Source organism: Bos indicus, chromosome 22 (assembly GCF_029378745.1).
Source record: "Bos indicus isolate NIAB-ARS_2022 breed Sahiwal x Tharparkar chromosome 22, NIAB-ARS_B.indTharparkar_mat_pri_1.0, whole genome shotgun sequence".
In the NCBI taxonomy this organism is placed as follows: Eukaryota; Metazoa; Chordata; class Mammalia; order Artiodactyla; family Bovidae; genus Bos; species Bos indicus.
In genome coordinates, this window is record NC_091781.1 from 58727337 (window position 1) to 58754769 (window position 27433).

The 27433-nt window shown below is 61.9% G+C and overlaps 1 protein-coding gene across 6 annotated transcripts in view; it reads left to right on the forward strand.

Annotated features, from left to right (window-relative positions):
- IQSEC1 (IQ motif and Sec7 domain ArfGEF 1) overlaps positions 1-27433 on the forward strand; it is a 142125-nt gene that overhangs the window by 35069 nt on the left and 79623 nt on the right. Inside the window, exon 1 of one of the 6 annotated variants that reach the window (XM_070776996.1) lies at positions 9161-9631. The exons of 1 other annotated variant lie outside the window; for it this stretch is intronic. In XM_070776996.1, the coding sequence (XP_070633097.1) occupies positions 9567-9631 (65 nt within the window). In that variant the 5' untranslated portion in view covers positions 9161-9566. Of the gene's footprint in view, positions 1-9160; positions 9632-14395; positions 14864-27433 lie in introns of those variants that run through there. 4 more of the 6 variants (XM_070776992.1, XM_070776991.1, XM_070776993.1 and 1 more) reach the window with 4 other exon arrangements.

Consider the following 27433-nt stretch of genomic DNA (forward strand, 5'->3'; position numbering starts at 1 on the left):
TTATGTCGGGGAGCATCCTTGTTTTGAGGGAAGACGCGACGTAGCAAGGACTCGAGGGGGCAGCTTCCTCTCAGGCAGCTCTGACTGTAAGCGTGTGTGCGTGTGTGTGCACGCGCACAGGTACCGCGAGGAGTACGATAGTAGACAGGACACAGTCTTAACGTGGGGAGTCTGCGTGAAGGGCGTGCAGGACACTCGTCTTGCAACTTCAAGTCTGAAATTAACTCAGAATACAAAGTGGGGGGAAAGAAAAAAGCAGCGTCAGGGGTCGCTGAGGCCCTCGCCGCTCCTGGGCCCCTGCCTCCTCCTGGTGCTTCAGATCGCAGCCTGAGGGACACCTCCCCCGGGAAGTCCTCCGGCTCCTGGCCCAGCGCAGCCCCGCCTCCCGGTGCCCTGCCGCTTGATTTCCTCAGCGCCCTCAGCGGCGCTGGAAATGACCCCCTTCGCTGGCTGAGCATTCGCCCTCTGGACCCCGCCTCCAAGGGTCAGCTCTGCGGGACTTTGTCTTGTTCACCCCTGCACCACGTCCCCAGTGCCTTGCATACAGTCGGTGCTCAATAAACACCTGTAAACAAGGGAAGATTGGACGATCATGGGTTGTAGGTCAGAAATCCTGGAGTCTTGTCACTCCCGGTTCCCCCGCTCAAGACTTTCCGCATGACCTTGGGCGGCGGCCACCCCACCTGGGCCTTGGCTTCCTCATCTCTGCCGGGCGCTGAGGCTGCGGATCGCGTGACGCAGGGCGGCCCTCACTGCCCCCACGGCCATGTCCCGGCCGAGCCCCTCTGTGCTGGCCCCCATGCCTGCTGCCACTCCCCCCGGTGGAGAAAAAGGGGAAGGTGAGGAAGCGTGGCTCCCGCACCCACCGCGGCCCAGTGTCTGCCTGCAGGAGGGCCTTGGACCAGCGTGCGAGCATTCAGCTCTCTCCCAGGCTTCTTGGAACAGGGCCGGGCGGGTGAGCGGACAGCCTTGGCAGGACACAGGATCTCCCTGAAACTGGATCACACTGTCTTGTTTTCATGGCAGCCTTCTACTCACGGCGAGTGATACTAGTTTTCCATGTAGGGGGGTGATCTAAAGTTTCCTTTCAAAATACTCGTGTTCGGGGCGAACGCCAGCTTCTCCACTTGGTGTTGTGTCCTCGTCGCAGACTTTTCACGCTTGCAGACTTAAACCTAGTTGGAAGCAGGTTCAAAGCCCGCCCCCCGTGAGCCACGGGCCTGCGCCAAATGCTGCTGCCTCGCCATCCCGCCAGCTCCCTTCCGCCCGCCGCATGCTGGTTGCCGTGTCCAGCTTTCCCAAGTGATCTCCAGCAGTGTCTTTTTATCGTCACTTGGCTCAGATCGGGAGCCTGTCGAGACCCACGCTCCGCAGGGGCCGCTCGAGTCTCTCTCCCTCCGGAAGCACCCGGCCTCCGTCAGCCCGCGGGTTGCTTGTTAGAGACGGCAGCCTGCTTGCCTCTCGCCCGCCCCCACTCAGAGCCCTGTGGTCACTGCCCCACGTCCCCTTTCACCTGTTCCTCTGTCTCCTGTACTAACTGGGAGTTAGACCTGGAAGCTTTTTCAGACTGTTGTTGTTCTTCAGTCGTGACCCCGTGGACTGCAGCACGCCAGGCCTCCCTGTCCATCACCAACTCCCGGAGTTTACTCAAACTCACATCCATCAAGTCGGTTATGCCATCCAGCCATCGCATCGTCTCTCGTCCCCTTCTCCTCCCGCCTTCAATCTTTCCCAGCATCAAAGTCTTTTCCAATAAGTCAGCTCTTCACATCAGGTGGCTAAAGCATTGTAACTTCAGCAACCGTCCTTCCAATATAGGGTCCAGCTTTTTAAACCAGTTGATCTTAAAAGCAAACATTAGCTAGTATTCAATGAAAATGCTGTAAGGGCCTTGGGAACTGTTTGTGACTAGAGGCGGGTGACGGAGAAGGTTCAGGCCCTGCCCAGACAGGTCTGGGTGTTGGGAAGCAGGTGAGGAGGTGAGGGCCTGGCCCGGGGTGAAGCGGTCCTCACCAGGCCTCTGCACACATGTGCGTGCGTGCACACACACACACACACACACACACACACACACACACAGAGTTAAGGGAAGGGTTCCTGACTTGACCTGCATGCCGGGACCCAGGGAGCTGGGAGCCAGCTAAATAAGGCCTTTTCAGCACCGAATGGGGCTTGAATGTGCAGCTTTTCTCCTTTGCCTAAGAAGGAGCTGGGGAAGGGCACAGCCTGCGAGGAAAAGGGTTCAGGATAGACCTTGGGAAGGACTTCCGTGCCAGCCCAGTGTCGCGCGGTGGTTGTAACGGGTGCTTGTGGGCAGAGCTGGTTCAAATCCGGGCGCTCCCATTTCCCGTCTATGTCGCCCTGTCTGTCTGCAAGCCTGTCTGTGCCTTGGCTTCCCCGCCCTGCAGATGAAGTCACAATAGAATCTGCCTCGTAGGATGAGTTTCCCCGGTGACTCTGCCGGAGAGTCTTCCTGCAATGCAGGAGACCCGAGTTCCATCCCTGGGTCGGGAAGATCCCCTGGAGAAGGAAATAGCAACACACTGCAGTATTCTTGCCCGGGAAATCCCATGGACAGAGGAGCCCAGCGGGCTACAGTCCGTGGGGTTGCAAAAGAGTTGGACATGACTGACTCAGCACGCACCCAGGCATAGGGTGAACCTAAGAGTTAAATGAGTTCATGCCTGGTAGGGGCACTGGCCCCAGTGAGCGTCCAGTAACCTCTCGGCATTGTTATACTGGACGAGAGCGAGGCGGGTCTTCATGGAGACTGGGACATGCCGAGACTAGAAGCTCTGCGGAGCATGGCCGTGTCGTCACAAGTCTGCACACAGCCTCGCCCACCCGCGGGCGTGTTCACGCAGCCTCGCTCGCCCGCCTGCGGGGCTCATCGGCCGGCACCCTGCCCTGGGCTGCCTTCTGCTTCCCTCCCTGAGGCAGGGGGCGGGCGTGCGGGGTGGCCTGTGGAGACCCCAGGGCTAGTATAGCTCAGCCGCCTGGACAGAACACCGGACTCAGAGCCAGGCGCCCAGACCCACCGCCCCTGCGCGTGACCTGAGCCGGCCGCTGCACATCCCGAGACTCGGCTTCTCCATCTCCCAGAACTGGGGCCCGGGCCTCTGGCCTGTCTGTCTTCTGAGTTCCCTGCGTGGCAGAGCTGGGCACACACCCTGAGGGTCCCTGGCATTTTCTGCCCTCCCAGCGCCCCGGGGAACGGGGTCGGGACTCTCAGGAGAGAGCCCCGGGGGGCTGGCTGTCGTCTGAGTGACCGCCGGCATCAGGCCCTGTCCTCGGGGCTCCCCCTGCCCATGGCCAGAGCACCCGCAGCCACGTCCAGGCCTCGGGGTCTGGCACTGCCCTGACCCCAGTTGGTGGCCCCCATCGCCCTGGAATGGGCTCCCCGGACACTCTGGAGCAGCCTGGGACCCCGTTTTTTCCCTCAGGCGGCGGAACTTGGTAAGATGGCACAGTCATCTCCATGCTTCCTGCTCGCCCGGCCTGGGGGCAGCTGACACAAGGCTGGACCGTCAGCAGCCCCAGAGCCCACCGTGGACAGGTCACCTCTCTTCTCTGGGCCTTACTGTCCTTATTTGCAAAACGAAAGGCCGGAGGGAGGGAGAAGTTCGTTCATTCAGTAGGTGTCCCGTCGTTAACGCTCCCTGTTGGCCTGAGTGTCTGCCGGGGGCACGAGACGTTGACGAGCAAACCCACACCCACGCTCAGGTCACTGCTAGTCTGGTGGTGTTGGTGCCGTGAGGAGGCACACGCCTCGCTGGAGCTGGACCACTCACGGCGGCTTCCTGGAGGAGGGGGCAGCTCAGTGAATCTTGACGGGGGAGAAGCAGCAAAGGGTACAAGGGGCCCCGGGGCCGGACAGCCACCGCTACGCTTTATTTGCTGTGCCCAGAAAGAGCCTGGGCTTCCCCGGTGGCTCAGCTGGTAAAGAATCTGCCTGCAATGCGGGAGACCTGGGTTCAATCCCCGGTTGGGAAGATCCCCTGGAGAAGGGAGAGGCTACCCACTCCAGTATTCTGGCCTGGAGAATCCCATGGACTGTATGGTCCATGGGGTTGCAGAGAGTCGGACACAACTGAGCGACTTTCACTTCACTTCACTGAAATAGCCCACATGACCTTTTAGATTTGAACTTATTGGCAACATCTAAAATCCAAGAGTCTTTATGAAAAAAATCTGGATTTCTGACTAGTGAAAATCCAGAGCCCTCGTTCCTACAGAGCAACAGTTTTCCCTTTGGACGGAGTGTGGTCCTCCCCACCCTGTCCCACCAATCACCCCTGCCTGCTCCCCCGCGCTGTCCCACGTCCACTGTCTGTGGACGGGACGTCAATCTGCCCGTGGTTCAGCCCCCGTCAGGCCTGTGCCCCCCACCCCCCGACATCTGACCAGCAGCCGTCCCTGCTGCTCTGGGGGATGAACGGCTGTAGAATCTATCACACGTTCCTGCAACCGGAGCCGCCCCCTGGGCCCCGCAGTGTCTCCTGGCTCTGCACTCATCCCCTCCAGCCTGCTGTGTGCGCGGTAAGCAGGGCAAGGCCCTGCACACACAGGCGGGGCTTGCATGCTGGCCTACGTGCCCTTCCCCACCCAAAACCATGGTCTTGGTGAAGTTCTTCTCTGGCTGCCCCCAAGCGACCCCCCAGGGCCCAGGAGGAGAAGGCGGAACTCAGGTTCCCAGTTGACCCGGGCCACGGAGCAGCCTTGGACCTCCACTTTCCCATCTGGGAAATAGGCGTATCCAGGGCTCCCTCCCTGCAGGGCACCGCTGCTGGGGGTGTGCATGACGGTCAGGAGACTGGAGGTGGCTTGATCTTCAGCCCGCTGCACGCGGGGCGCTGCTCCAGGCCTCGCTGGGAGAGGCTGCAGAGACAGAAGGCGGGGCTGTGCTCACCTCGCTCTCAGCCTGTGCGCGCCCAGCCGTGGGTCAGGCTGGCGGCACGGGGCTTGGGTGTCGTCTGGCCCAGGTGTTGGAACCCTCATGTGTCTGTAGGAAACGGACGAGGTGAGGACACGACTTGGGTGGTTGACGTGGGGCCGACTCAGTGATATGCGAAGCGCAGAGCCGCGTGGACGTCCTCCCTGCCCCTGCGGGCTCTCTGAGCAGAGACCGCAGACTCGGGACCACAGACACCAGACCGCAGGGTGAGAGAGGCCGCAGCTGGCTCACGGGACGGTGGATGGAAGTGGGAGAGGTGGGCCAGGGCCGGTCATTCCTCTTCGGCCAGCCCCCGCCACTGCCAGAAGGCATCTGAATTTTTTCTTCCTTGGTGCTGGTCGGCACTCCCACCAGAGAGCCTGCCACGCTGCGAGGCTCCCCAAGTCCCCACGTGGCATCTGGTGATGAAAGCGTGTCATGTGGATGGAGCAAACACACAAATAACTGGCTTCCTGGAGGCGGTGGCCTGTGAGTTGCGCCTGGAAGGGCAGCGTGTCAAGTCCTGGCAGAAACAGGGGGTTCGCTGGGGTTGCTGCAGCGTGCTGGGCCGTGAGCAGTTGGGGGCCGGGTTCAGGGAGGTTGCAGGGGGCAGCCTGGCCCCTGTGCTGGCAGTGGTTGGGGGGTGGGGGGCGCTTACTTGGGCCTGAGGTGGTGGGGGGAGCCGTTACATGAATCCAGAAAGAGAGAGCTGTGGGCAGAGGTGCCCACCAGGCCCCATGCCTGCAGAGACGGGGCAGTGAACCCCTGCCGGGGTCTCCCCCTGTCCTCACCCACGGGAAACAGGGCCCTGGGGAATCAGCCCCTGGCCCTGATCAGAGTGGAGGCTCTGCCTGCAGCCCAAGGGTGCAGAGTTCCCAGCCCAGGGTGGGTGGGCCTGGGGGTGTGGCTGGAGTGGGGTCCGCTCGCAGGCACCAGGAAGCTCCGTGGAGGTGGCGGGGGGAGAAGGCCTTGCCCGCCTGGCCGAGGTCAGCCGCGGGGCGGGAGCCGGGTGTTGGGAAAGATGCTGGGGGGGCTGGGGAAGGCTGGCCAAGCGAGTGCTGGAGAGACTGTGCAGGGGCCCGGCCGGGGCGGGGGGCTGATCACCCCAGCTCACCGCCAGGGAGCAGGTGGGGCACCCGTTTGCTGAATGAGACAGGGGTGGGAGTTGGGGTGTTCGGAGCCTGAGGAGCACAGGCGCTCCTCACCAGGCCCGTAGAGGGGTCAAAGCCCACTGGGCCTGAGGCTGGCCTGGGGTTCCTAGACCCTCCCTCGGGCCCCAGAGGTAGGGCCCCTCACCCATCCTGTTCCTGACCTGCTCTTCGCACACTGCCCTCCCCACCCAGCTGCTGCCTCCCACAAGCGGGCACACACCCCCGCAGGCCCAGTTCCCTGTGGCGTCGGCATCTCCCAGGAACAGATGCATCCTTCCCTCCACCAGGGCGGCAGTGACCTCACCCCCAGGGGGCGGGCTGAGTCACAGACTGAGGGCGGTCGGCCGGCCAGCTCTCCGCAGAGCCTGGCTTTGGCCAGGCCACTGGTGAGAGAGACCACGGAGGGCGTGAAGGCTTCCATGCCCTTCCCTCACCTCCCACAGCCCCGGGTCCACGGGGTGGGAGGGGGACAGCAGTCACTGGGCACCCACACTGCCCAGCGTGCCAGGGGCTCTCGATAAGACACGCGCGCCCCGTCCTAGAGGAGATGGCCCTGAGAGCCTGAGTCCCGCGCCCAGGTCACACAGCTCATCCCCCATCAGAGCGCAGAGGGGAGGGAGGCCTGATCCGTTTTGCAGAGGAGCAAACAGACTCAGAGACGATGAGTGTGGGGACAGGGGAGTCAGGGATGGACCAGGCCTCTGGCCCCTGTACTCGAGCACAAGCCACCGAAAACATTCAGGAGACCTCAGGGCACTTGGAGCCTCAGTTTCCTCATCCATAAAATGGGGGCAGTGACACCCGCCCCTTGGGGATGGGGGCGGCGTGAGAGAGGACAGGATGGGGCAGTGTGGGGATGGTGGGGCGGCCCCCGCACCCCCAGGCGCCCCCCCGGGCACTCTGCTGTGTGACAGCCTCTACCCCCGCCAGCCCAAGGCCAGGGTCAGGTGAGTGCAAGGCTGGATCCCCGTGGTGGCCATGGACTGGGGCTGCGGGGCTTCAAAAGGCAGGTCATCAAGAGGCTCATGGGAGACAGCTCCTGGCTTGGCCCACCGGGTGCGGTCACCCCAGGGGCTCCCCACACCCTCAGACAGCCACTCCAGCCCATCCTTGCCAAGGAGCAGACCTCCAAGCACGTGATGCCCTGGGCGCTGAGAAAGCCTGGCCTCAGTTTCCTCTCGGTAAGGCCAAGGGAGGGAAGCCCCGCCTCGGGACAGCGTGTCCTCCAGGACGAGAGGAGCTGGGGAAGGCCCCCCACGGGTCCTTGGCACAGGGCGCATGTGTGAGGGGCGCGAGACAGATGCTCCTCCAGCTGGTGGTCTGGAGGTCTGCACCAGAGCTGGGGCAGCAGGACCTGGGGGACATGGGAACCCAGGAGACATAAGAACCCAGAGCCTGGGACCGTGGGACCAGGAGCCGCAGGGACCCAGACCTGCTGGGCCACCCAAGTGGTGTGGGGCAGGACTAGACGAGGCTCCAAGTTGCCAAGGATGCGACACATCGAGCATGGAGACCCGGGGACCTAGTGAGAAGCGAGGGGCTGACCGGGAGGGTGGGCGGAGGGTTCAGGATGAGGGGAGCTCGTTGCTGCCGCCTCTCACAGCTCTTGACCCTGCGGGGACACAGGACGCCCAGGCCGGGGGTGGGGTGGTAACTGAGGCGGTAGTGACTGAGGGGATCAGTGATGGATGGATGGATGGTTGGCACAGAGGTGGGGGGAGGTGTGTGGCCGTGTGGATGGATGGATGGGTCTGTGGATGGTTCATGGGTGGATCTGTGAGCACAAGGGTGGGTCGAGATGTGTAAACAGGCTCTGCCGTGCCCACAGCAGGTGTTGAGAAAACTCCCACCCGTAGGATGGACCAGATAAGCCCCTGAATGGAGAGCTTGCTTGCTGTGGGGAGCAGCAGGGGGGCTCGCCCCAAGGGAGAGTTTCCTTAGGGCGCTGGAATGCCCAACTTTGAGAGGTAGTGAGGTTCCTGTCGCTGGGGGCATCCAAGGGCATTCAAGCAGAGAATGGGCCGCCACTTCCTCAGAGTGCCGTGGAAGACTCCTGGGGCAGGTCGGGGCCTGCTGTGGTGGTGTCTGATAACAAGGAGAGAGAATTTGGATTCTGAGGCCCGCAGGAGGCCGTGGCCTCTGTTGAAGCCCAGCTTCCTTTCGGAGAGAAAGTTCTTTGCCTGTGTAGGGGCCAGACGAGCATGCAGCTGCTGTCCCCACTGTGGGAATCGGGCTGGAATCCGCAGCAAAATTCCCCATCCTGCACAGGCCAGGGCCAGGGCAGGCGGGGTCCAGGCCCAGAACAAGGCTTTGACCCGGAGACCCTGGCAGGTCTGGCCCCAGCCTTCCTGACCTTCTGTGGGCAGGTGAGGCCCTCCCTGAGCCTCGGGCCCCTTGAGGAGGAGATGGGAGCCCCGGCGGCCGCTGGGCAGCAGCTGTGTGTGGGATCTGGTCCCACCTGCTCTTGGGGGCTCCCTGGGGGCCGTGGGTGGGAAGAAGCCGTGAGTCACGGCTTCGCCTGGGAAGCCCCCACTGACCGCTGTGGGCTGGACCTGGGAGCAGCTGGCAGGGGGCGAGGGCGGGGCACTCGATCCAGCAGGGTCCCTTCCAGAAACAGCTGGGACCCGACCAGACCCCACAGCGGCTGAGGGGAGCCCGCCCTGCGTCCCTTCTCCGGCCCACGGGGGCCAGGAGAGCTGGTGATAAAATCGCCTCCGTCAGGCAGAAGGGAGAATGAGTGAGTGAGTCCTGGACCCGTGCTCAGGGCTCCGTGAGGCTGGGGTGGGCTGGCTGGGGGACTGAGGCCAAGGAGGGGCCAGGCACCCCCGGGTCATCTCACGGCGAGGGGTGGGCTGGCCGGGGCTGGCAACCCCGTCTCCCGGCCAGACGGAGACCCCCGGGGTGGGCGGCTGCGCGCCCGGGCCAGCCGCGTCTTTGTTCCCCATCCACCCAGGCTTCCTCTGGGAGCCGGGGCAGACAGCCCCCTCATCCTGGCCGCGGTGGGCAGGGCCGCGGCGGGCGGGTGTTGGGTTGAGGCCTCTGGGGAGCTGACGAAGGATGCGAACCGCCCTCGCCTCCCGCCCGCCTCCCTCCCCGTCCCAGGCCGGCCTCTGGACCGAGGGCCAGCCCGGGGCCCTGGGTGGACGCCCCTCACCCGGCCCGCCCAGTGACTCACTGCTCCCCTGGCCCAGGGCCACCGCCGGCTCCTGGCGGGAGGCGAGGAGAGCGAGGTTGTGCCGGCGGAGCCGCGGGGTCGGGTGTGCGAGCCCCGTTCGGCCGGGAGGGGCTGGAGCCGCGCAAGGCGGAAGGCTGGGACCTGCGGGGGTCCGAGACGGCCGCCCCCTCCCCGCGCTCCGGGCCTTTTCTGTCTCCCTCCCACCATGGAGAAGAAAGTGACCTGAGAGCCAGCCCCCCGGCCGGAGCCGCCCGGGGCCGGAGGGCAGCGCCGTGGGCCCCAGCTGCCCGCTCCCCACTCGCCAGGCATGAAGGGCGGCGGCGGCATGTGGGGCCTCATGTGGAAATACTGCATCTCCGTGAGGACCCTCAGGTACCGAGGGACGGGCAAGTGGACGCAGCTGAGCCCGGCCGTGGTCGGCGGGCGGGGGCGAGTGGGCACCGGCTGGCCCGCTTCTGTTGGCTCCGGGAGGTCCAGGGCAGCCCAGCCCGAGGGCTGGAGGCAGGACGGGTCCCCCGGCGCCCTCCTCTGGGGCTCTGGGGTGCCCGGGTGCCCTGCAGGATGCCAGGCAGGCTCGGTGTGGCTGGCAGCCTCCCCGGCGGGCACTTGCCACAGCACGCTGGGCGCAGTGGGGGACCCGGGCCCTGTCCCCAGCCCCCTTGACTGTCTCCCCGGGTGAGATGCGCTCAGCACTCAGCGGAGGACTGTTTGCCCCCGTGGGCCACGTGCGGGCCCCCGCGCTGAGCCTGCACTCGGGCCCCAGGCCCCCGTTTCACTGGCCTTGGTGGGTGACGAGGCCTCACCTCTCCAGCCAAAGGTTTCCACCTGCAGATCCTAGAGGCTTAGCGGGAGGGCTGAGGGAGGGAGCAGTGGCGGGGCTTGGCTCCCAGCCAGCACGGGGTAAGCTGACTCCCCCCTCCGCCAGCTGCGGGGTGCCCGGAACCAGGTGTGATGGGGGTGGAGACTGCGGTGCAGCAGAGCTGGCCCTGGGCGTGGGCGCCCCCCTCCCCAGCCTGTCCTGGCCCCACCCCGCCCCCGGGGCTTGGTTCCAGCCTCCACAGCTGCTGAAGGGGCTCAGAGCTGGAGCAGCCAGGGAGCTCGTGTGACCTCAGACAAGGCTGGGCTCCTTGGCTATAGGGGTTGGGCAAGACTTTGAGACCCCACCTATTTGGATAACACCTTGGGGCATATTTTTTACTGTAAGGGGAGGTTTTAGGAAGAATAAGGGGTGGGAAGATCCTCCGTCTTTCTTCCCACCCTCATTACCTGGCATGTAAACAATATAAACTCTCCCTTGCTTCCTCCCTCTCTTCCTGCCTTCTTTCCTTCCCCAAATACTCGTGACCACTTAGATGAAATGCCTGCAATAAAATAAACAATAAAATGTCAGGATCAAGAAAATCACAGTTTAGGATATCATGATTTGGCAGGGGAAAAAAAAGCAGAGCAGGAGAGAGATGTGCAGGATCCTGGGGTCCTTTTGTGGAGATGAAAATGGTTGAGCTTCCCAGCAGCCAAGGGGAAAAGGGAAAGCCAGCCTCCCCGGTCTCTCTCATCGTGAGAAGCCAGCGTGTCAAGGACCTTGGTTGTCTCTGCTGCTAGGGGAGAGTGTGTGGGAGCCCTGGGCTTCACCCTGAGTGGACGGGAGGGTGAGAGCCATTGCAGGGCCAGGCTGAGGGCAGACAGTGAGGGCTGAGACTTCTCTTGGGTGGGGAGGCCGGCTGGCTGTGGGAGCAGAGCGAGGAAAGCTCCCCCCAGTATGAGTCAGCAGCTGCCTGTGCCTCCTCAGCCCCTGGGACAGACCTCCCCGGGCGGGCACCTTGGAGGCCGGGCCGGGCAGAGGGCGAGTCCCTGCGCGCCCTTCCCTGTGGCCACAGCGGGGTTTTCCTATGTCCTGTTCTCTCCCGTGGTTTCCGGGGACTGGCACTTGGGAAAACTCAGGGCTTGTTTACAGGATGCGGTGGGCCCAGGCCTTGCGGTGGGTACTGCCTGCCAGGGCCTCACCCCTGGAGAGGAGCGGCCCCTCCTCAGTCCCTCGTCTTCCAGGTGGGGGTCATTGCACAGCCACCCGGGGCTTGGGGGGCTCGGTCAGTGCCCCTGGTGTTTGTGGGCACTGCTGGCCGTATAGTGGCGATGGCCGGCAGTGACAGAGGACCAGCTCTAGCGGGGTGTGGGCACCACAGTTGGCACTGGGTTTGCTCCAAAGCCCCACTGAGTGCCTGTACGTACAGGGTGCTGTGTGGTTACTTGAGAGGATAGGCCTGGAGGCTGGGGGGCAACGGGGGGCTTCAGGCTCCAGCAGACGCGCTCTGGTCTCTGGGCCCACACCCCACTTGTTTGGGGAGCCCCCAAGAGAGCCAAGACCATTCCCCGAGATAGACAGACGGACAGAGGGGGCCATCCCGCACTGGGGTGGGGGGATCCCAGCCCCCGGGCTGCGGGGGAAGAGCTGAATCAGCAGGCGGGCGGGGTGGGCGGCGGCCACAGGGACAGACTGCGGTGCTGCGATGGACGCGCATACTTTCCCACTTGCGTCTTCAGATTCCGCGCCTCGTGCGCCTGTCGCCCTGGCTGGGCAGCTCACATCTGGAGAAGCGCGAGGTGTGTGGGGAGCAGGCTGCCCAGCCAGGCCTGGCCCCCCGCCAGCGCTTCGGGGGCCGCAGGCAGGGTCCCGGAGCCTCGGGCTGAGGTCGCTGAGCGGGGCCCCCAGGCTCGGGGCGAGACAGACATAACTCCGGGGAGCGGGATGCAGAGCCCCCCCGGCCCGCGGTGGTGGGCGTCAGATGCGTAGCCGCCGGCCAGCTGCTGAGCGTCTCTGGCCCATTTCCTCGCCTGTTAGATGGGGGGTGGTTCCAGCAGGGCAGGCTTCTTGGGGCGATCCTGAGGGGGTCCCCGTCAGCACCAGAGGCCGGTGACACGGTGTGGGAAGTCCAGGCTCGTAACTCGGGGCACCCCCACCCCCGCCACCGCAGAGTCTGGAAGCAGCTCAGCCCGTTCTATCGCGTAAGTGACTTATGGTTGTTCTGAGATTAAATGGGTCGGAGCCTGTGGGCCTGCAGGCGGGGTAGGGGTGTGTATGTGTGGGTGTGTGTGCGCGCGCGCGCGCGTGTGTGTGTCACAGGTCAGGCAGGAAAATCACTTGTGCATCTGGCATTACTTGGGGAGCGAGAGATCGGTTTCTGCCCTGGGGGAGCCGGTGGGGCATTTGAGGTGCTGTGGAGGTGGGGGGTTTGGAGCTGCTGGTTGGGGGGCGGAAAAACAGGGCAGCCCCTTTGGGGCGCAGGCTGAGGATGGGGCGGTGAGGAGCCTGGCTGAGCAGACCCTGCCCCCGGCATCTGGGATGGAGTGCTGGGGCGCAGCTGGCAGCCGGGCCCCGGGGGCGTCCAGGGAGCGTCCCCGACAGTGAGCTGTCCAAGGCCCCTGCGCGGGGCCTGTGTGGACACCTCACGGGCGGGGGCTCACAGCCTACACACCAGCCCCTCCTGACCCCCCTTCTCTGGGCAGCCGGGGCGGGAGATCTGAGCTGCCCCTCCGAGCTCACGCAGACCCTCAGGCTTCAGAGCCCCTGAGCCTCAGCCCCGCCGTCTTCCCTCCCCTTCCCGTTTCCCCCACGGAGTCTCTGTGCAGGACTGGAAGACCTACTCAGTGCCTGGCGTCTACCCTGGGAGGGGCACTGTCTGCCCCCCCAACCACCGCCGAGGGCAGAGGAGGCGCCAGGGCCCTGAGGATCTCCCGTTGTTAGTTTCCTGTGGGGTCACTGGGGGCCCTTCTTGGTGGGGCAGCTCTCACCCTCAGGGAGCCTAGTGGGGAGGTGGCAGAGGGGGGCACAGGCCTCCCCAGCAGGTGCAGAAAGCCGGAACACCTACTGTGCGCTGGGCCCCCAGCAGTGAGGACTCAGATGGCCGGGTCTCACGGGGCTGGAGCTGAACAATAAATAAACAGATGAAGACGTCTTCAGACAGGGACTCGGGGAAGAGGGTGAGACTCGGGGGAGTGATGGAGCAGCCGGGCAGAAGGGGCCACGTGACCTGGTGGTCCAGAGAGGCCTCCCCAGGTGCCCTTCAGCTGAAGAGCAGGCCCGTCCCTGCAGCGGAACGTCAGCCGTAAAAAGGGAGGACATGCTGGTACACGCTGTGACACGGACGAACCTTGAGAATCGCAGACGGGGGACAGGGGCCGGTCGCGCGAGGCCACAAGCGTCTGGGTCCACTTACACGAACATCCACAGGAGGCGAGTCCGCTGATCCAAGAATACACGGGCGCTTGTCCAGGCTGGGGTGGGACGCAGAGGGGCTGCCTAACGGGTGTTTCTTTCTGGGATGATGAAAACATTCCAGCCTCAGATGGTCGTGATGTTTGCACAACTCTAAAATACACTGAAAGCATTGACTTGCTCGCTTTATTTTTTGAATTTTTATTTTGGCTGCACCGCGAGGCATGTGCCCTCCTAGTTCTCTGGCCAGGGATTGAAGCCTCGAGGCGCTGAGCCTAGCCCTGGGGCCCCCCAGGGAAGGCCTGTGAACAGCACACTTTAAATGGGCGAATGTTACAGAACGTGAGTTCTATCTCAGCGAAACTGTTTTTAAAACAAGACAGAGAAAAGAAACACCTGGGTTAGGGGGTGGCCTAGAGCTGAGAGTGGCAGGAAGGAGCTAACTCAGCAAGTGCCAACACCCTGAGCGGGAGCAGGGGGGGAGGGGACGGAGTTGGGGATGGATGTGCCATCTGCAGGGCCCCGGGTCAGGTCGAGGACTTCAGAGTCGGCTGAGACAAGGCAGGGCACGAAGCAGGATAAAGCTGCAACTGTGCTTTCTGTGTCAAAACAAGCAGGCTGCTGCGAGGAAACGAGATTGGGGGGGGTGGGTGGCACGGTGTGGGCTGGGGGGACTGGCGAGAGCAGTCAGAGATGGCCAGGGGGCTGTCCCAGGGGACAGACTGCCCCACGGGGGACGACCTCCTGGAGGAGGGGATCTGGGCATGGCCTCCAGGAGTGGGGGATGGGCCGGGCAGTGACCGGGGGTGGCCAGAGGCTCTGCAGGTGGGGGACCGGGAGCTGAGTGCGAGGAGGCCTCGGGGGGCCCACCCGACCACAAGGAGGCCAGCTGACCGCCCCTGGTCCCCTGTGGGCCAGAGCAGCTTTGAGACTAAGCAGGGCAGAGTCCGCCAGGCCACCTGTCGTCTGCCTTTGTCCTGCCTGCCCAGGCTGGCCCGCAGCGAGAGGGTCAGTGCCGAGTGGCTGGAGACCCAGCCGGGCCCCTGTGCTTCTGAACAAAGCAGCCTCGAGGAAGCTGAGTGGCCCCTGAAACGCGATCGGCCGCGAGAGCCCGGCCAGCAGGAAGCTGTATTATTCATTGAGCGGAGTCCCTGGGGCCTGTCTGGTCTCCGGCCACCTGCAGGGCCCAGACCTGGACGGAGCACCCCCAGGGCAGTGTCCGGCCGGGCTGAGGGCGCCGGGGCCGAGGGTGCCCGGGGCGTGGTTTCCTGGATGCGGGCTGAGCCAGGAGGAAGTGGGACTTCAGACGGAGGCAGGCGGCCTGCAGCTGGGCCCCGGGGCCACGGACGCAGGCAGGGCACAGGAAGACCCCCGCCCTCTCCCCAGGGACTGTGAGTACACCCCCGCCCGCCCCAGGCGGCAGGGACAGGGGCTCCGGCGCCCAGGGGACCCGCGGGGGCGCCGGCCGTCCTGGGGCAGCGGCCGGGAGGAGGGCCTCTCGCGCCCCCCACCAGGGTTTTGGGCTGCTTCCTGGGACTGTTTTCTGCCCCCGCTTCCCCACACCTGGACAGGGTGGCATGGTCGGTGGCCCTGGTGCTTCCCACAGCGGCCCGGAAGGGCGGTCACAGCTGCAGGAGGGAAGTTCGCTGGCTTCCCCAGCGTTGAGACCTCCCCATGGCCTGGAGAGGGGCGATGGCCAGAGCCCCTCAGCTCACCCAGGCCAGGGTTCTCTGCCTGGGGCCCCACGACCCCCCCTAAGAGAGAGAGAGAGACTCTGGGCCGTGCCCATTTCACAGCCCAGTCAACTGAGACCCCAGAGGCCCCGTGTGTGGTGGGTGGAGCCCCCATCCCCTGGGGAACACACGCTCGGGGCACTCGTAGGCTGCGGCAAGGGGGCAGAGGACGTCCCCAGGCTCCGGGACCTGGGTTTCCTGTCCACCCATAAGTCCACTGGGGTCCAGTTTGTCCTGAGTGGGCTCTGCCCCGGGGAAGCCCCGCCCGCCCCACCGACAACCGTGGCTGCTTTCTGAACTGGTCCAGCGTGGAGCCGTGAGGCTGGAGGGACTGGGGACAGTCCCAGTTGGGGGGGCCGCTCTGTGCGCGCGGAACAGCAACTCGGCGAGGCACGGGTGCGGTCCCTCAGGAAATCCCCGGGTGAGGTGGGACTGGCCACCTGCCTTCAGGGAGATTCCCCGCCCCGTGCAGCCGTCCCCCCTGGTGACCTGAGAATGTGTGTGCAGCATCCCAGGCCGGTGTGTGAGGTGGACCTGGGGTTTGGACCCAGAGCGAACCCCAGCCCCCAGTGCGTGGCACCGCCGTCTGCAGGGGGCAGGGGTCAGTGCTCCCGTGATGACCCCATCACTGGGTCCGCTTCTTCCTTTGCAGGCGGTTGGACTCCAGTCCTAAGAAGGGGGTCTCCACCCCACAGGCCCCCTGGAGCCCACACTGGGGTGGGGGACGCACGGCTGAGGGGTGAGCTCCATCCAGGGCTGCCCTCTGAGCCAGGGCGGACAAAGGCTCCCCCTGACGCAGCCACAGGGCTGCCCACTGACCCCCTGGGCCAGGGGCTGCGGCAGGATCCTGGTGGTCAGGCTGCTCAGGGCCCAGGGCTCCAGCCGCAGCTTGTCAGGCACGACCTGCCTTTGCCGGGTGCCAAGGTACAGTGGGGGGGCCTGGCCAGGCAGATGGACCCCGGCTGGCAGAAGATCAACGTCCCGAGGGCAGGCAGGAGGGGGTGATCCGGGCCGGGACAGCAGGGCCTGGCTGGGCACTATGGTTGGCTCTTGGGGAGGACCCTGGGCAGGCGCTGTGGTTAGCTCTCGGGAAGCCTCGGACAAGCTGCTTCCCCTTCCGAACCGCCCATCCTCGCCTGCCCCGCAGGCCCCAGAGTCGTGAGCTGAGGCCCCCGCAGCTCCACACTCTCTCAGCACCTTGCGCGTCCCTAAACCCAAGCATTCCACAAACACTTATTGAGCGCCTACTGTGAGCCAAGCACTGTGTCGTCTCTGGGCGTCAGAAAGGGTCGAACAAACCGGATTAAAAGGCACAGGAGGGGGTGAATGGCAGGGGAGGGGGGCGGCCACTGAGGCTCATGTGGCTTAGTTTCAGAGATGCATGGGGCCCATTTGACACAAAGCCACCGGCAGGCCCGATTCACGACCTCACGGGTGTCAGAGCTCAGGGACGAGTGGAGCTGAAGCATCACGAAGTAGGTAGACTGAGGGCGATTGGAAGAGCAGGCGGCAGGCAGAGGGCCACAGCGGAGCAGGCCCGTGGGGGCCCGGGGCCCTGAGCTGCGCGGCGCAGGCTGTGGGGAGCCATGCGGGACGTCCCGCCGTTCCCTCTCCTGAAAGTTCCCAAAGTCCCCAGACCGAGTCCCCTCTGTCACGTGACCTCCTCAGCCCAGTTCTGCTAAAACAGGGCCTCAGGCTCAGCCCTCCTTCCTGCTGACCCTCTGAGGCAGCGGGTCACCGCTGTGTAGACGCCTGGGTCTGTCAGCCCTGGCTCTGCACCCCGCCCACGCGGGCCTGGTCCACTCCGCTTTCTCTGCTTCGCAGTCACCAGAAAAGTTCAGGTCGGTGGGGGTACCTTCCGTGCACACCCTGAAGAGTCCGAACCCTTGGGGAGTTTTTCCCGGGGGCCTGGACACTCATTTGCAAGTGACACTTTCCCCTAAGGGCTTCCCCGATAGCTCAGTTGGCAAAGAATCCGCCTGCAATGCAGGAGACCCCGTTCGATTCCTGGGTCGGGAAGATCTGCTGTAAAGGGATAGGCTACCCCCTCCAGTATTCTTGGGCTTCCCTGGTGGCTCAGCTGGTAAAGAATACTCCAGCAATGTGGGAGACCTGGGTTTGATCCCTGGATTAGGAAGATCCCCTGGAGAAGGGGACAAGGCTACCCACTCCAATATTCTGGCCTGGAGAATTCCATGGACTGTATAGTCCATGGGGTGGCAAAGAGTCAGACACAACTGAGCAACTTTCACTTCACTTCAGTTTCCCCTGGAGCGTGGCCTGGGCGGGACACAGAGACCATGGAGCTGCCAGGCCCCCACCCGACACTGTCCCCTGGATACCTGCCAGCCTCATTGTGTTTGGAACCCCTTCTGTTTGGAAAGAGCCAGGGCTACGTAGAACCCCAGCATCAGAGAGCTGGAGCATGTGGGCCTTCAGACCCCTGCTCAGAAACAAGGCCACAGTCACAGCAGGAAGACCGGCCAGGCGTGGGCACGCTGTGTCTGGAGCTCCAGGTGGCCCCCAGGCTGGGACCCAGGTCCACTGGGCAGCGTATCTGCAGACCGTCGGCCAGGTGCAGGCAGGAAGGAGGGTCCACACGGCTGCCTTCACTCCCTGAGTCCCGTGAGTGTGGGCCAGGCCACCCTGAGGCGCCCTCTGACCTTCACCAAGAGTCTGTGGAGGAGTGGTCATCAGCCCCCTTCAATGAATGAGCATAGCAGCACCCAGAAAGCAGTGTAACATCGCCCGCCTCTAGCACAGCAGTGAGACACCAAGGCCAGCAGAGCAGAGTGCCTGGGCTGCACCCAGAGGGCTGCGCCGGGCGCTGGGCTGTGGCCAGGCAGCAGAAGCAGGCTGAGGGCCCAGACGTCCGTGTGAGCCCCTCTCTGTGGCTTTCTCGGGCATGTGCCCATGGGTGTCTCGGGTCAGCTCACCAGGCTTCCCGGTAGAGGCACTCTCGTTGCAGGTGACAGAAAAATTGGGGTCAAACAGGCTTATCTCAAAAGAGGCTTCTCCAACTCATGGAACTGAAAAGTCTGGGATAATGGCTTCAGGAATGGCTGGACCCAGGAGTTCAGTTTATGGATGGGATTTGGACTTTTCCTCTCTCTCTTTGCTTTCCTCTCTGCTGGCTTTGTGTTGGCCTTCTCCACGTGGGTGCCTGGCATGTGTGGGGAGTGCTGTCCGACCCCGTGATGGGCCAGCTGCAGGGCCAGGCGGTGGTGGCCTCACGCTGCTTCTGGCACGTTGTTGAGAGTGCCCTGGGGCAGAGGGGCCAGGAAAGAGGAAGTTAGGACACCGGCAGTCAGAGTCGACCAGGGGTGAGCTCCAAGGCCTGTGGGAGCCCCAGGGAGCAGCGGTAGAGTTTATATCCAGACAGCTTCCCCCAAGGCTTCCTGGAGGAGGCGGCAGCTGAGCTAAACTTTGAGGGCCTGGAGTCGGACTGGGGAGTGAGACGCGAGAGAGCAGGAGCCCTGTGGCTCATCCTGGGGCTCAGGCCAGCTCAGGACCTGCACGCAGCAGGGCGAGCGGGCTGTGCCCGGCTCCTGGGGCACCTGCTCAGGGCCCAGAGGTCAGGACAGCTCCCTGAGGGTGAGAAGGACGGGATGCCAGGGCCTACGAGTGGGTGAAAGGTGGCCCGGCTTCCAGGCCGTGAGGACAGGGAGAAGAAGAGCACCGAGTGAGCACCTACTGCGCGCCCATAACTTTCTGTTACCCCGTCCCGGCCACACCACGGTCCTGGAGGTTCCCTGTCCCCTCTTTGCAGAGGAGGAGCGGCTGCTGGATCGGAACAAGGCTTTTCCAAGTCAGCCGTCTTTCCCCACAAAGGCAGAAGGTGCACCTTGCCCGTCAGCCAGGATCAGCAGCCTCTGCTCTACCGGCAAGAGGCTGCGGGCTGTCCCCGGCCGCGGCGCATGGGGAAGTCACCAGGTTCAAAACACTTGTGTGTTGAAACAGCTTCCCGGCAGCAGGCTGACCACCAGGCCTCCCATCACACCAGCAGCAAACAGTCAACGTGAAACCCAGGGCCTGTGAAACGGCTGCGTCAGAGCCGGGCACGGCGGCGACTCATGAACCCAGAGGCCCGCACGCCGCAGTGGCTATGGACGGCCACCTGCTCCGAGCAGCCAGGACACCAGCTTGGCTCTGAATCTTAAAAGTGATTTTTTTTTGGCCAGGCTGAGTCGTTGTTGCTTTGCGCTGGTTTCTCTACCTGCAGCCGGCGAGGGCTACTCTTGGCTGCGGGTGCGGGCTTCTCAGTGCCGCGGTTTCTCTTGTTGCGGAGCATGGGTGCGGGCTTCTCAGTGCCGAGGTTTCTCTTCTTGCGGAGCGTGGGTTCTGGGCGCTCCGGCTTCAGTGGGTGTGGCTCGCGGGCTCCGGAGCGCAGGCTCAGTCGCAGTGGCTCATGGGCTTAGCTGCTCCGCAACATCTGGAATCTTCCTGGAACAGGGGTCAGACCAGTGTCCCCTGCGTTGGCAGGCGGATTCTTATCCACTGTTCTACCAGGGAAGTCCTTCAGAAGCGAATTGTTAAAGCCCTTCTCAGTTCAGTTCAGTCGCTCAGTCGTGTCCAGCTCTTTGCGACCCCCATGAATCGCAGCACGCCAGGCCTCCCAGTCCATCACCAACTCCTGGAGTTCACTCAAACTCACATCCGCGGAGTCAGTGATGCCATCCAGCCATCTCATCCTCCGTCGTCCCCTTCTCCTCCTGCCCCCAATCCCTCTCAGCATCAGAGTCTTTTCCAATGAGTTAACTCTTCGCATGAGGTGGCCAAAGTATTGGAATTTCAGCTTTAGCATCAGTCCTTCCAATGAACACCCAGGACTGATCTCCTTTAGGATGGACTGGTTGGATCTCCTTGCAGTCCAAGGGACTCTCAAGAGTCTTCTCCAACACCGCAGTTCAAAAGCATCAATTCTTCGGTGCTCAGCCTTCTTCACAGTCCAACTCTCACATCCATACATGACCACTGGAAAAACCATAGCCTTGACTAGACGGACCTTTGTTGGCAAAGTAATGTCTCTGCTTTTGAGTATGCTATCTAGGTTGGTCATAACTTTCCTTCCAAGGAGTAAGCGTCTTTTAATTTCATGGCTGCAATCACCATCTGCAGTGATTTTGGAGCTCCCAAAAATAAAGTCTGACACTGTTTCCACTGTTTCCCCATCTATTTCCCATGAAGTGATGGGACCAGATGCCATGATCTTAGTTTTCTGAATGTTGACCTTTAAACCAACTTTTTCATTCTCCTCTTTCACTTTCATCAAGAGGCTTTTTAGTTCCTCTTCACTTTCTGCCATAAGGGTGGTGTCATCTGCATATCTGAGGTTATTGATATTTCTCCCAGCAATCTTGATTCCAGCTTGTGCTTCTTCCAGCCCAGCGTTTCTTATGATGTACTCTGCATATAAGTTAAATAAGCAGGGTGACAACGTACAGCCTTGATGTACTCCTTTTCCTATTTGGAACCGGTCTGTTGTTCCAAGCTGCCCCTAAAGCGTGTTCACTTGGCAGAGATAAGCCAGGGTAGGGGCAGGGAGGTGGTGGGTCGGTGCCCAGCCCCCATGTGGGTGGCTGTGACTCCCTGGGCAGCCCCCTGTGCCTCTCTGAGCCTCAGTTTCCTCCTCTGCAAACTGTGGATCGCATTTCCCAAGGTGAGGGTTAAATCACACTGTACGTGGGCGTGTCCACGTGTCGTGACGCTGCAGTGGCTCCATGAATGTCAGTGGTTACGTGGAGTAAAACGGCTGTTCTCAGTGTGATTATAATATTGTTATTTCTTAATTTTTAGTAGTCCTTTGGCCGTGACAGATCCCAGCTGTGGCACACAGGGTCTTCCATCTTCCTTGTGGCACGCGGGACCTTTAATTGCGAGATCTTCCCTGTAGCTCAGATGGTAAAGAATCTACCTGAAATGTGGGAGACCCCAGGTTCGATCCCTGGGTCGGGAAGATCCTCTGGAGAGGTGGAATGGCTACCCACTCCAGTGTTCTTGCCTGGAGAATTCCATGGACAGAGGAGCCTGGCGGGCCGCAGTCCATGGGGTCGCAGAGTCGGACACGACTGAGCGGCTGACAGGCCAGCGCTGCCCCAGCTGTAGCCGGTGAGCTGTTGGTTGCTGCGCGTGGCTGCTAGTTCCCTGACCAGGGGTCGAACCCAGGTCTCCCGCACTGCAGGGGGATTCTTCACCATCTGAGGCACCCGGGAAGAAGCTTTGTTCTGCAGAAAGGGGAGTATTTAGGAGAGGGTTCCAGGGAGAGGGTTCCAGAGCAGCGTCTGAGCCTGGTCCGGAGTGCGTGTAGAGCGAAGCGGGTGGAGAAGGCCAGACGGCGGGCGGGATCTGTCGGTGTGTCCGGGGAGCCGCAGTCAGTGTTGGGTGGCGTGGGGTCTGGACGGGATGAGGGCCGCATCGGGGCCAAAAAGGCAGGCGGGGGGCCAGAGCCCCCAGGGCTGTGCTGCCTGTGAGCGGGGAGGTTGGAGTAACCAGTGTTCTTTTGGTTGCAAGTGATGAAAGCAAACGAAAAACCCAGGCTGGCTTGAGCAGAAGGGCAGCTTTCTTGCCTTCACTTTCTAAAACAGACGGGGCTTCAGGTACAGTTTGATTCAGGAGCTCAAAGCGTGTGTCAGAGACACGGGTGTCTTTCTCCCTTCTTTCACAGCTTCACCCTCAGGCAGTCTCTGCTCGTGGGGCCCCGGGTTCCAGGTTTCCAGTAGTCTGTTAATGATCCCCGCAGAAATGGTTCCAACAAGTCGCAGAGGAGCCTGGGGTCACAGGCTCATGCCTGGGCCAGTCGCTTTGGCGAAAGGGCGGAGTACTCAAGTTAGGGATGGAGTCCACGGACACCAGATGGACTTAAGAGTGGAGGACGGGATCCCAGAGAAAACGGGGGGCCCCCAGCTGGGCTGGGCAGGCGCAGTCTCCCAGCATCCCCGCTGTGATCTGATAAGACGCCCCAGGCGCTGTGCTCGGCAACTTGACCTGCGTCACCCCTTCCTGTCGGCCCCGTTAAGATCCCCATTCTGCAGGTGAGAAAACCAAGGCCCGGGGATTCACAGCCACCTGCCCAAGTTCACACCATGAACAAAGGGCCCTCGAATCACCGTGACCCCAAAGCCCAGGCCCTTAACCATCTGGCACACTGCCTCATGGTAATGAGACCTCGGGTGGAAGAGGACGCCTGGGGACCTTGTATGGAGGACAGGGTGCAGGGGGCAGGCAGGAGGCGGGGCCACACAGGCGGAGAGGAGGGCGGCCCTGGGGGTCGCAGCTGTGGTGGGGTCCAGACGCTGGCAGCCTGGCTGGCCCTTGGGAAACCACGCAGCCCTGTGTGAGTAGCTGTCCCTCCTGCTTTCTGCTACGGGCGTCTTAGCAGGAGGATGTGAGGCATGAGGTTGCATTCATGCTCCCACTGCGGGCACAAGGGCAGTTCCGGGGAATTTCCGGAGGAAGTGGTCGAAGGGAGGTGACCACCTGCCTGGCACAGGGCCAGGGAGGGGAGCGGGCCAGATGGGGAAACAGCAGCTCTCCACTTCCCTTTTCAGCCCTGAGACTTGCCAGGCGAGAGGCCCGCCTCCCTGGTGACATCACAGCAAGTCAGAGGTCAACCCACACACAGCCTCCTTGCACAGAGGGGAAACCGAGGCGGTGTGGGCACAGCGGTCAGCCCCTGGAGAAGTCTGGCAGCCTGAGTGCCAGTCCTCCATGCCGCTGCCTTGCTGTGTGACCTCGTCAAGCCTCAGGACTCAGTTTTACTATCTGCAGAGTGGGCCTAAGATGGCCTCCCACAGAGGACAAGAGAAAAGGGCTTGAAGGCCTGGCACCTGTAGCTGCCAGTGAATAGCGGCCGCGACGACTCCTTCCTGCGCCTGCTGAGCTCCGGGGGAGAGCAGCTGAGACCCCGTGGCCCCGCTCTCCGCGGGCCAAGATGTGAGGCCTTGGGCGAGTCCCCACACTTCTCTGGGCCTCGGTTGCCTTATCTGGGAAATGGGATCTTCCCTGGGTGTCTCTTTCCCGCTGGGCGGTGGGGCGTCCCCTCCCCTCACAGCTTCCCTTCCTGCCGGCCCAGCACCCGCAGCATGCAGGCTCTGCTCACGCCCTGAGCGGTCAGGCCAAGGTCCCTGGTGCCCCCTCTCAGGTGGCAAGTGGCTGCCAGCGGGCGCCCCCACACTCTGTCATCTGGGTGATCAAGCGGCCATGGGCGTCATGGGAGGAGGCCCAGCGGTGTCTCTGGAGGCTGAGCCTTTGCTGACCGCCCTGGCCCTCTTCTGGGGGTCCACCTGCCGCCGTCCTCACTGCGGTGGGCGCTGGGTCAGCACCCCCCATGGTGTGGCCATCTCCTGCCACCTGCCCCTCGAGCCAGGCGGGGAGCGTCTGCAGGGTGTCACTGCCCGCAGGGTGAGGGCCTGCAGAAGCTGGATCCGGAGGACGGCAGTCAGGCCGGGCGACTCGGACAGGCGTCTTTGCTCCTGAGTCTGTCGTCGCCGCTCAGCCGCTCAGTCGTGCCCGCCTTTTGGACCCCGTGGACTAAAGCATGGCAGGCCTCCGTGCCCATCACTGTCGCCTGGAGTCTGCCCAAGTTCACGTCCGTCGAACTGGTGACGCCATCCAACCGTCTCATCCTCGGTCGCCCCGAGTCTGCCTGCTCCCCTGTAAGAGGGGAAAAAGACGCCCACCCACAGTGTGGGCTTTGTAACCCTGAACTGGAAGCACAACAGGGAGAGTCTGGGCTGCAGTGGGGTGGGTCCAGCCGGGTCAGAGCCCAGCTCCGTGCAGGCCGCGGGCTCTCCCGAAGGCTGCCTCCCTCCCACCCGCTCAGGCCTCTGCTCTTTTTAAAGGGCAGATCAGTTCCCTGGGGCCCCGGACCCTGCTGGTGGGGCCCCCACCCCTCCAGAGAATGCTTGAGGGCTGGGTTCTGCGTCCCGTGGCCCATGCTGGGCCCCAAGCTCTGACAGCCCGGGGCAGCCGCCCTAGGGATCAGTGTGCTGATTCGTGTTTCGTTTCATGACTGCTGTGTGACAGGCCACCCCAAAGGCTGTAGCCCCAGTGGCATGGACGACCGTGCCCAGGCCGGCCCGCTGGGGCCCCTGGGCTCCCTGGAAAGTCCCAGGTGGCCCCACGCACTCGGCTGTGGTTATTAGGCTGGGGCATCTTGCTGCCCACCCGTCGGTGGCCTCCGGTGGGCAGCTGGAGTATTTGGCTTCCAAGAGGGCGGAGGTGGAGCCCAGGTGTGCTGATGTAGGCGATTTGTGGCCATGCCTTGCAGTCGCAGAGTATGCGTCCTTAGGATTTTGCCGGTTTCTTGCTTACAAGGGTAGGGGTCACGGCTTCAAGTTCTAAAGCCATTGTTTATAGAGTCAGAAACTAGCTGGTAAAACTCTCCCGGAACACCCCTTACGTTGCTGTGGCTTGCAGAGCCCCTGGTTCGGTGCCCGCCCTGCGGGGAGCTCGGTGCCCACAGTGGGGTGAATCCCTGGGCCACACTGGACGGGGGACCCCCCGTCCCAGCTGGGGATGAGGGGTTCCCAGCTGACCTGCTCACCTCCTGCGTTGGGTCCGTTCCGTGTTTCCCGTAAACCTCTAGAAGTCACACTGCCCAGCACAGTGGCTGCTGGCCATGGGTGGCTACTCAAGTCTCAGCTAGTGAAAATGAAATTGTTAAAGAAGTCAGCCCCCTAGCTAGCCCTGTTCCGAGCGCCCAGTGGCCTCATGGCTAGGAAGTCCCCTTGGCCCAGCCCCCACCTTCGAGGTCACCCTGGCCCCATGCTGGCCGCTCGGGACTCAGCGCCATCCCTGTCACCTCAAGAAGCTCCTGATCTGTTGGGGGCAGAAGGGCCGGAAGCACCCAGTCCCAGAGTGGGAACATGGCCCCTGGAGACTGCTGAGGGGCGAGCCCTAGGGCCCCCTCGCCCCCCAGCCCTGTCCTCCCCGCAGGAGCAGGTGCAGCCAGGGAGGGGGCAAGGGGGGAGGGGTGGGAGCCAGGGGGGACTCCATGTGCACCTCCCAGCTTTTCTAGCACAGGGAGCGTACCTTTTCATCACCCCAGTGCCCACATACGCCCCACTTCTGCACAGGAGGGTGAGTGTCCGTGGCTGAAAGCCCACATCTAGCCTCGAGAACCCGCCTTAGAGGAGCGTGACGTCTGTGAGTTTTACTCACAGTGCAGCATCTGTTTTAGTTTGAAAGGTGTTAGCGTGTGAAGCGCAGTGTTTGGCCCACCGGTGGTGCTGGGTGTGTATATGGGATGCAAGACCTCCTGAAATAGCTCAGCCCCGCCCGCTGCCTGAGAAGTGATGGAGCCTCCAGGAACGGGCCTCCCTGGGCAGCGCCCCGGGAGCAGGGGTGGGGGGCCACCTGATGGGGTCTCCACGCGGCAGCATGTTTGGGTTTTGTGATGGGAGGAGAGCGAGGTGCCCCCTTCATGTCCTGGCCCCCATCCCTGCCTCCCAGCACACAGGCAGCCTGCAGGTCCCCAAGCCACCCAGTCTGCTGCTCGGAGGGGGCCCGGCCCGTCTGCTGCTCCGTCCAGGCCCCGGGCCCCGGCGTTCAGGAGCCTCTTTGCTGTGTGGGGACAGAGACGGCGTGGGGGACAGAGAAGATTCACACCCTTCCCCTGCTACAGACCCCCGCCCCCCCTGGCGCACAGAAGGTTCTCAGTAAGCACATATCACTGGGTGGGCAGATGCCCCTGACAGCCCCTGGGCTCGGGCTGTGTCTTCTCTCTGGGGATTCCCCAGGAGTGCAAGGAGACGGACACCGCCGTGGGAGGCGTGTTCACAGCATTGTCTGTGCCTTTTCTCCTCTGGGGGCCATGGCTTTATTCTCAGTGGTATTCAAGTCCCACTCAATATTTTTACGTGTAGATTCATTGAGTTATTTTGAAACAATTTCAGTCCTGAAGACACTTGCAAGAATTGAAAAAAACAAAAAATCTTCCATGCACCTTTCACCCAGCTTCATCATAAGTAACATTTCACCAAATTTCACTCTTTCGCAAAGACTTTTTTCTCTCAGAACTATTTGAGAGGTCATCAACTTGCAGCCCAATGACCTTTACTCCTAAATAAGGCTTCAGCTCGTGTTTCCTAAGAGCAACGACATTCTCTTATGTAACTGCGATCCAGTAGCCAAATTCATGAGACACAGTTTTAGGATCTAAAATACACTTTAAAGGGACTTCCCTGGTGGTTCAGTGGTTAGGACTGCACTGCAGGGCGGTGTGTTCTATCCCTGGTTGGGTAGCTAAGATCCCACATACTGCACGCAGTGCCGCCAAAAAGATTTGTAAAAATACAATTCACAGTCGTGTTTCACCAGTCATCCAAGTGATGGCAAGGCTTTTTTTCCAATCTCCGATCTTGCATCTCTGATCTATCTCTGATCTTGCATTGTATTTTGTCATCGTGGGATTTTTTTTTTTTAAGCTTTGCCAAGGTTTAATTTATGCACCATAAAATTCACTCGTGTGAAGTGTACAATGTAATGATTATTAGTATATTTACAGAGCTGTGTAACTGTAGGCACAATTTCATTTTAAATAATTTCAAATCGTCTTGAAAAGAAACCTCGTGTCTTTTTTCCATCACTGTCTTGTCCCGCTCCGGTCCCCCAAAATCACTAAGCCTTCTGTCTATAAATTAACCTTTCTGAGCGTTTCATATGATGGCGTCACACAGTAAATGGCCTTTTGTGACTGGCTTCTTCCGCTTAGCCTGTCCAGGTTCCAGCCTTGCTGTAGCAGGGGTCAGGACATCACCCCTTCTTAGCCATCTTCCGCTTAGCCTGTCCAGGTTTCAGCCTTGCTGTGGCAGGGGTCAGGACGTCACCCCTTCTTAGCCATGCTCTTGTAGAGACAGACCGCATGTAGTTTATCTGCTGACCACAGCGGAGGAACATTTGGGTTGCTTCCACTTTTCGAGTATTGTGAATATACTGCTGGGGACATTACCGTACGTTTTTATACTCTAAATACAAGTCTCTGTCTGGTTTTAATGGTTTGCAGATATTTTCCTCCAGTCTGTGGCTTGTCTTTTGTTGTGTGAGTTTCAGATGTACAGCACAGTGACTCATATATATATATATATACTTTTTCAGATTCTTTTCCATTGTAGGTCATTACAAGGTATTGAGTATCGTTTCCTGTGCTTTATAGTAGGTCCTTGTTGGTTATCTGTTTTATATTGGTCGTGCCTTTTGAAGTGAAGCGCAAAAATCTTGGAGAAGTCC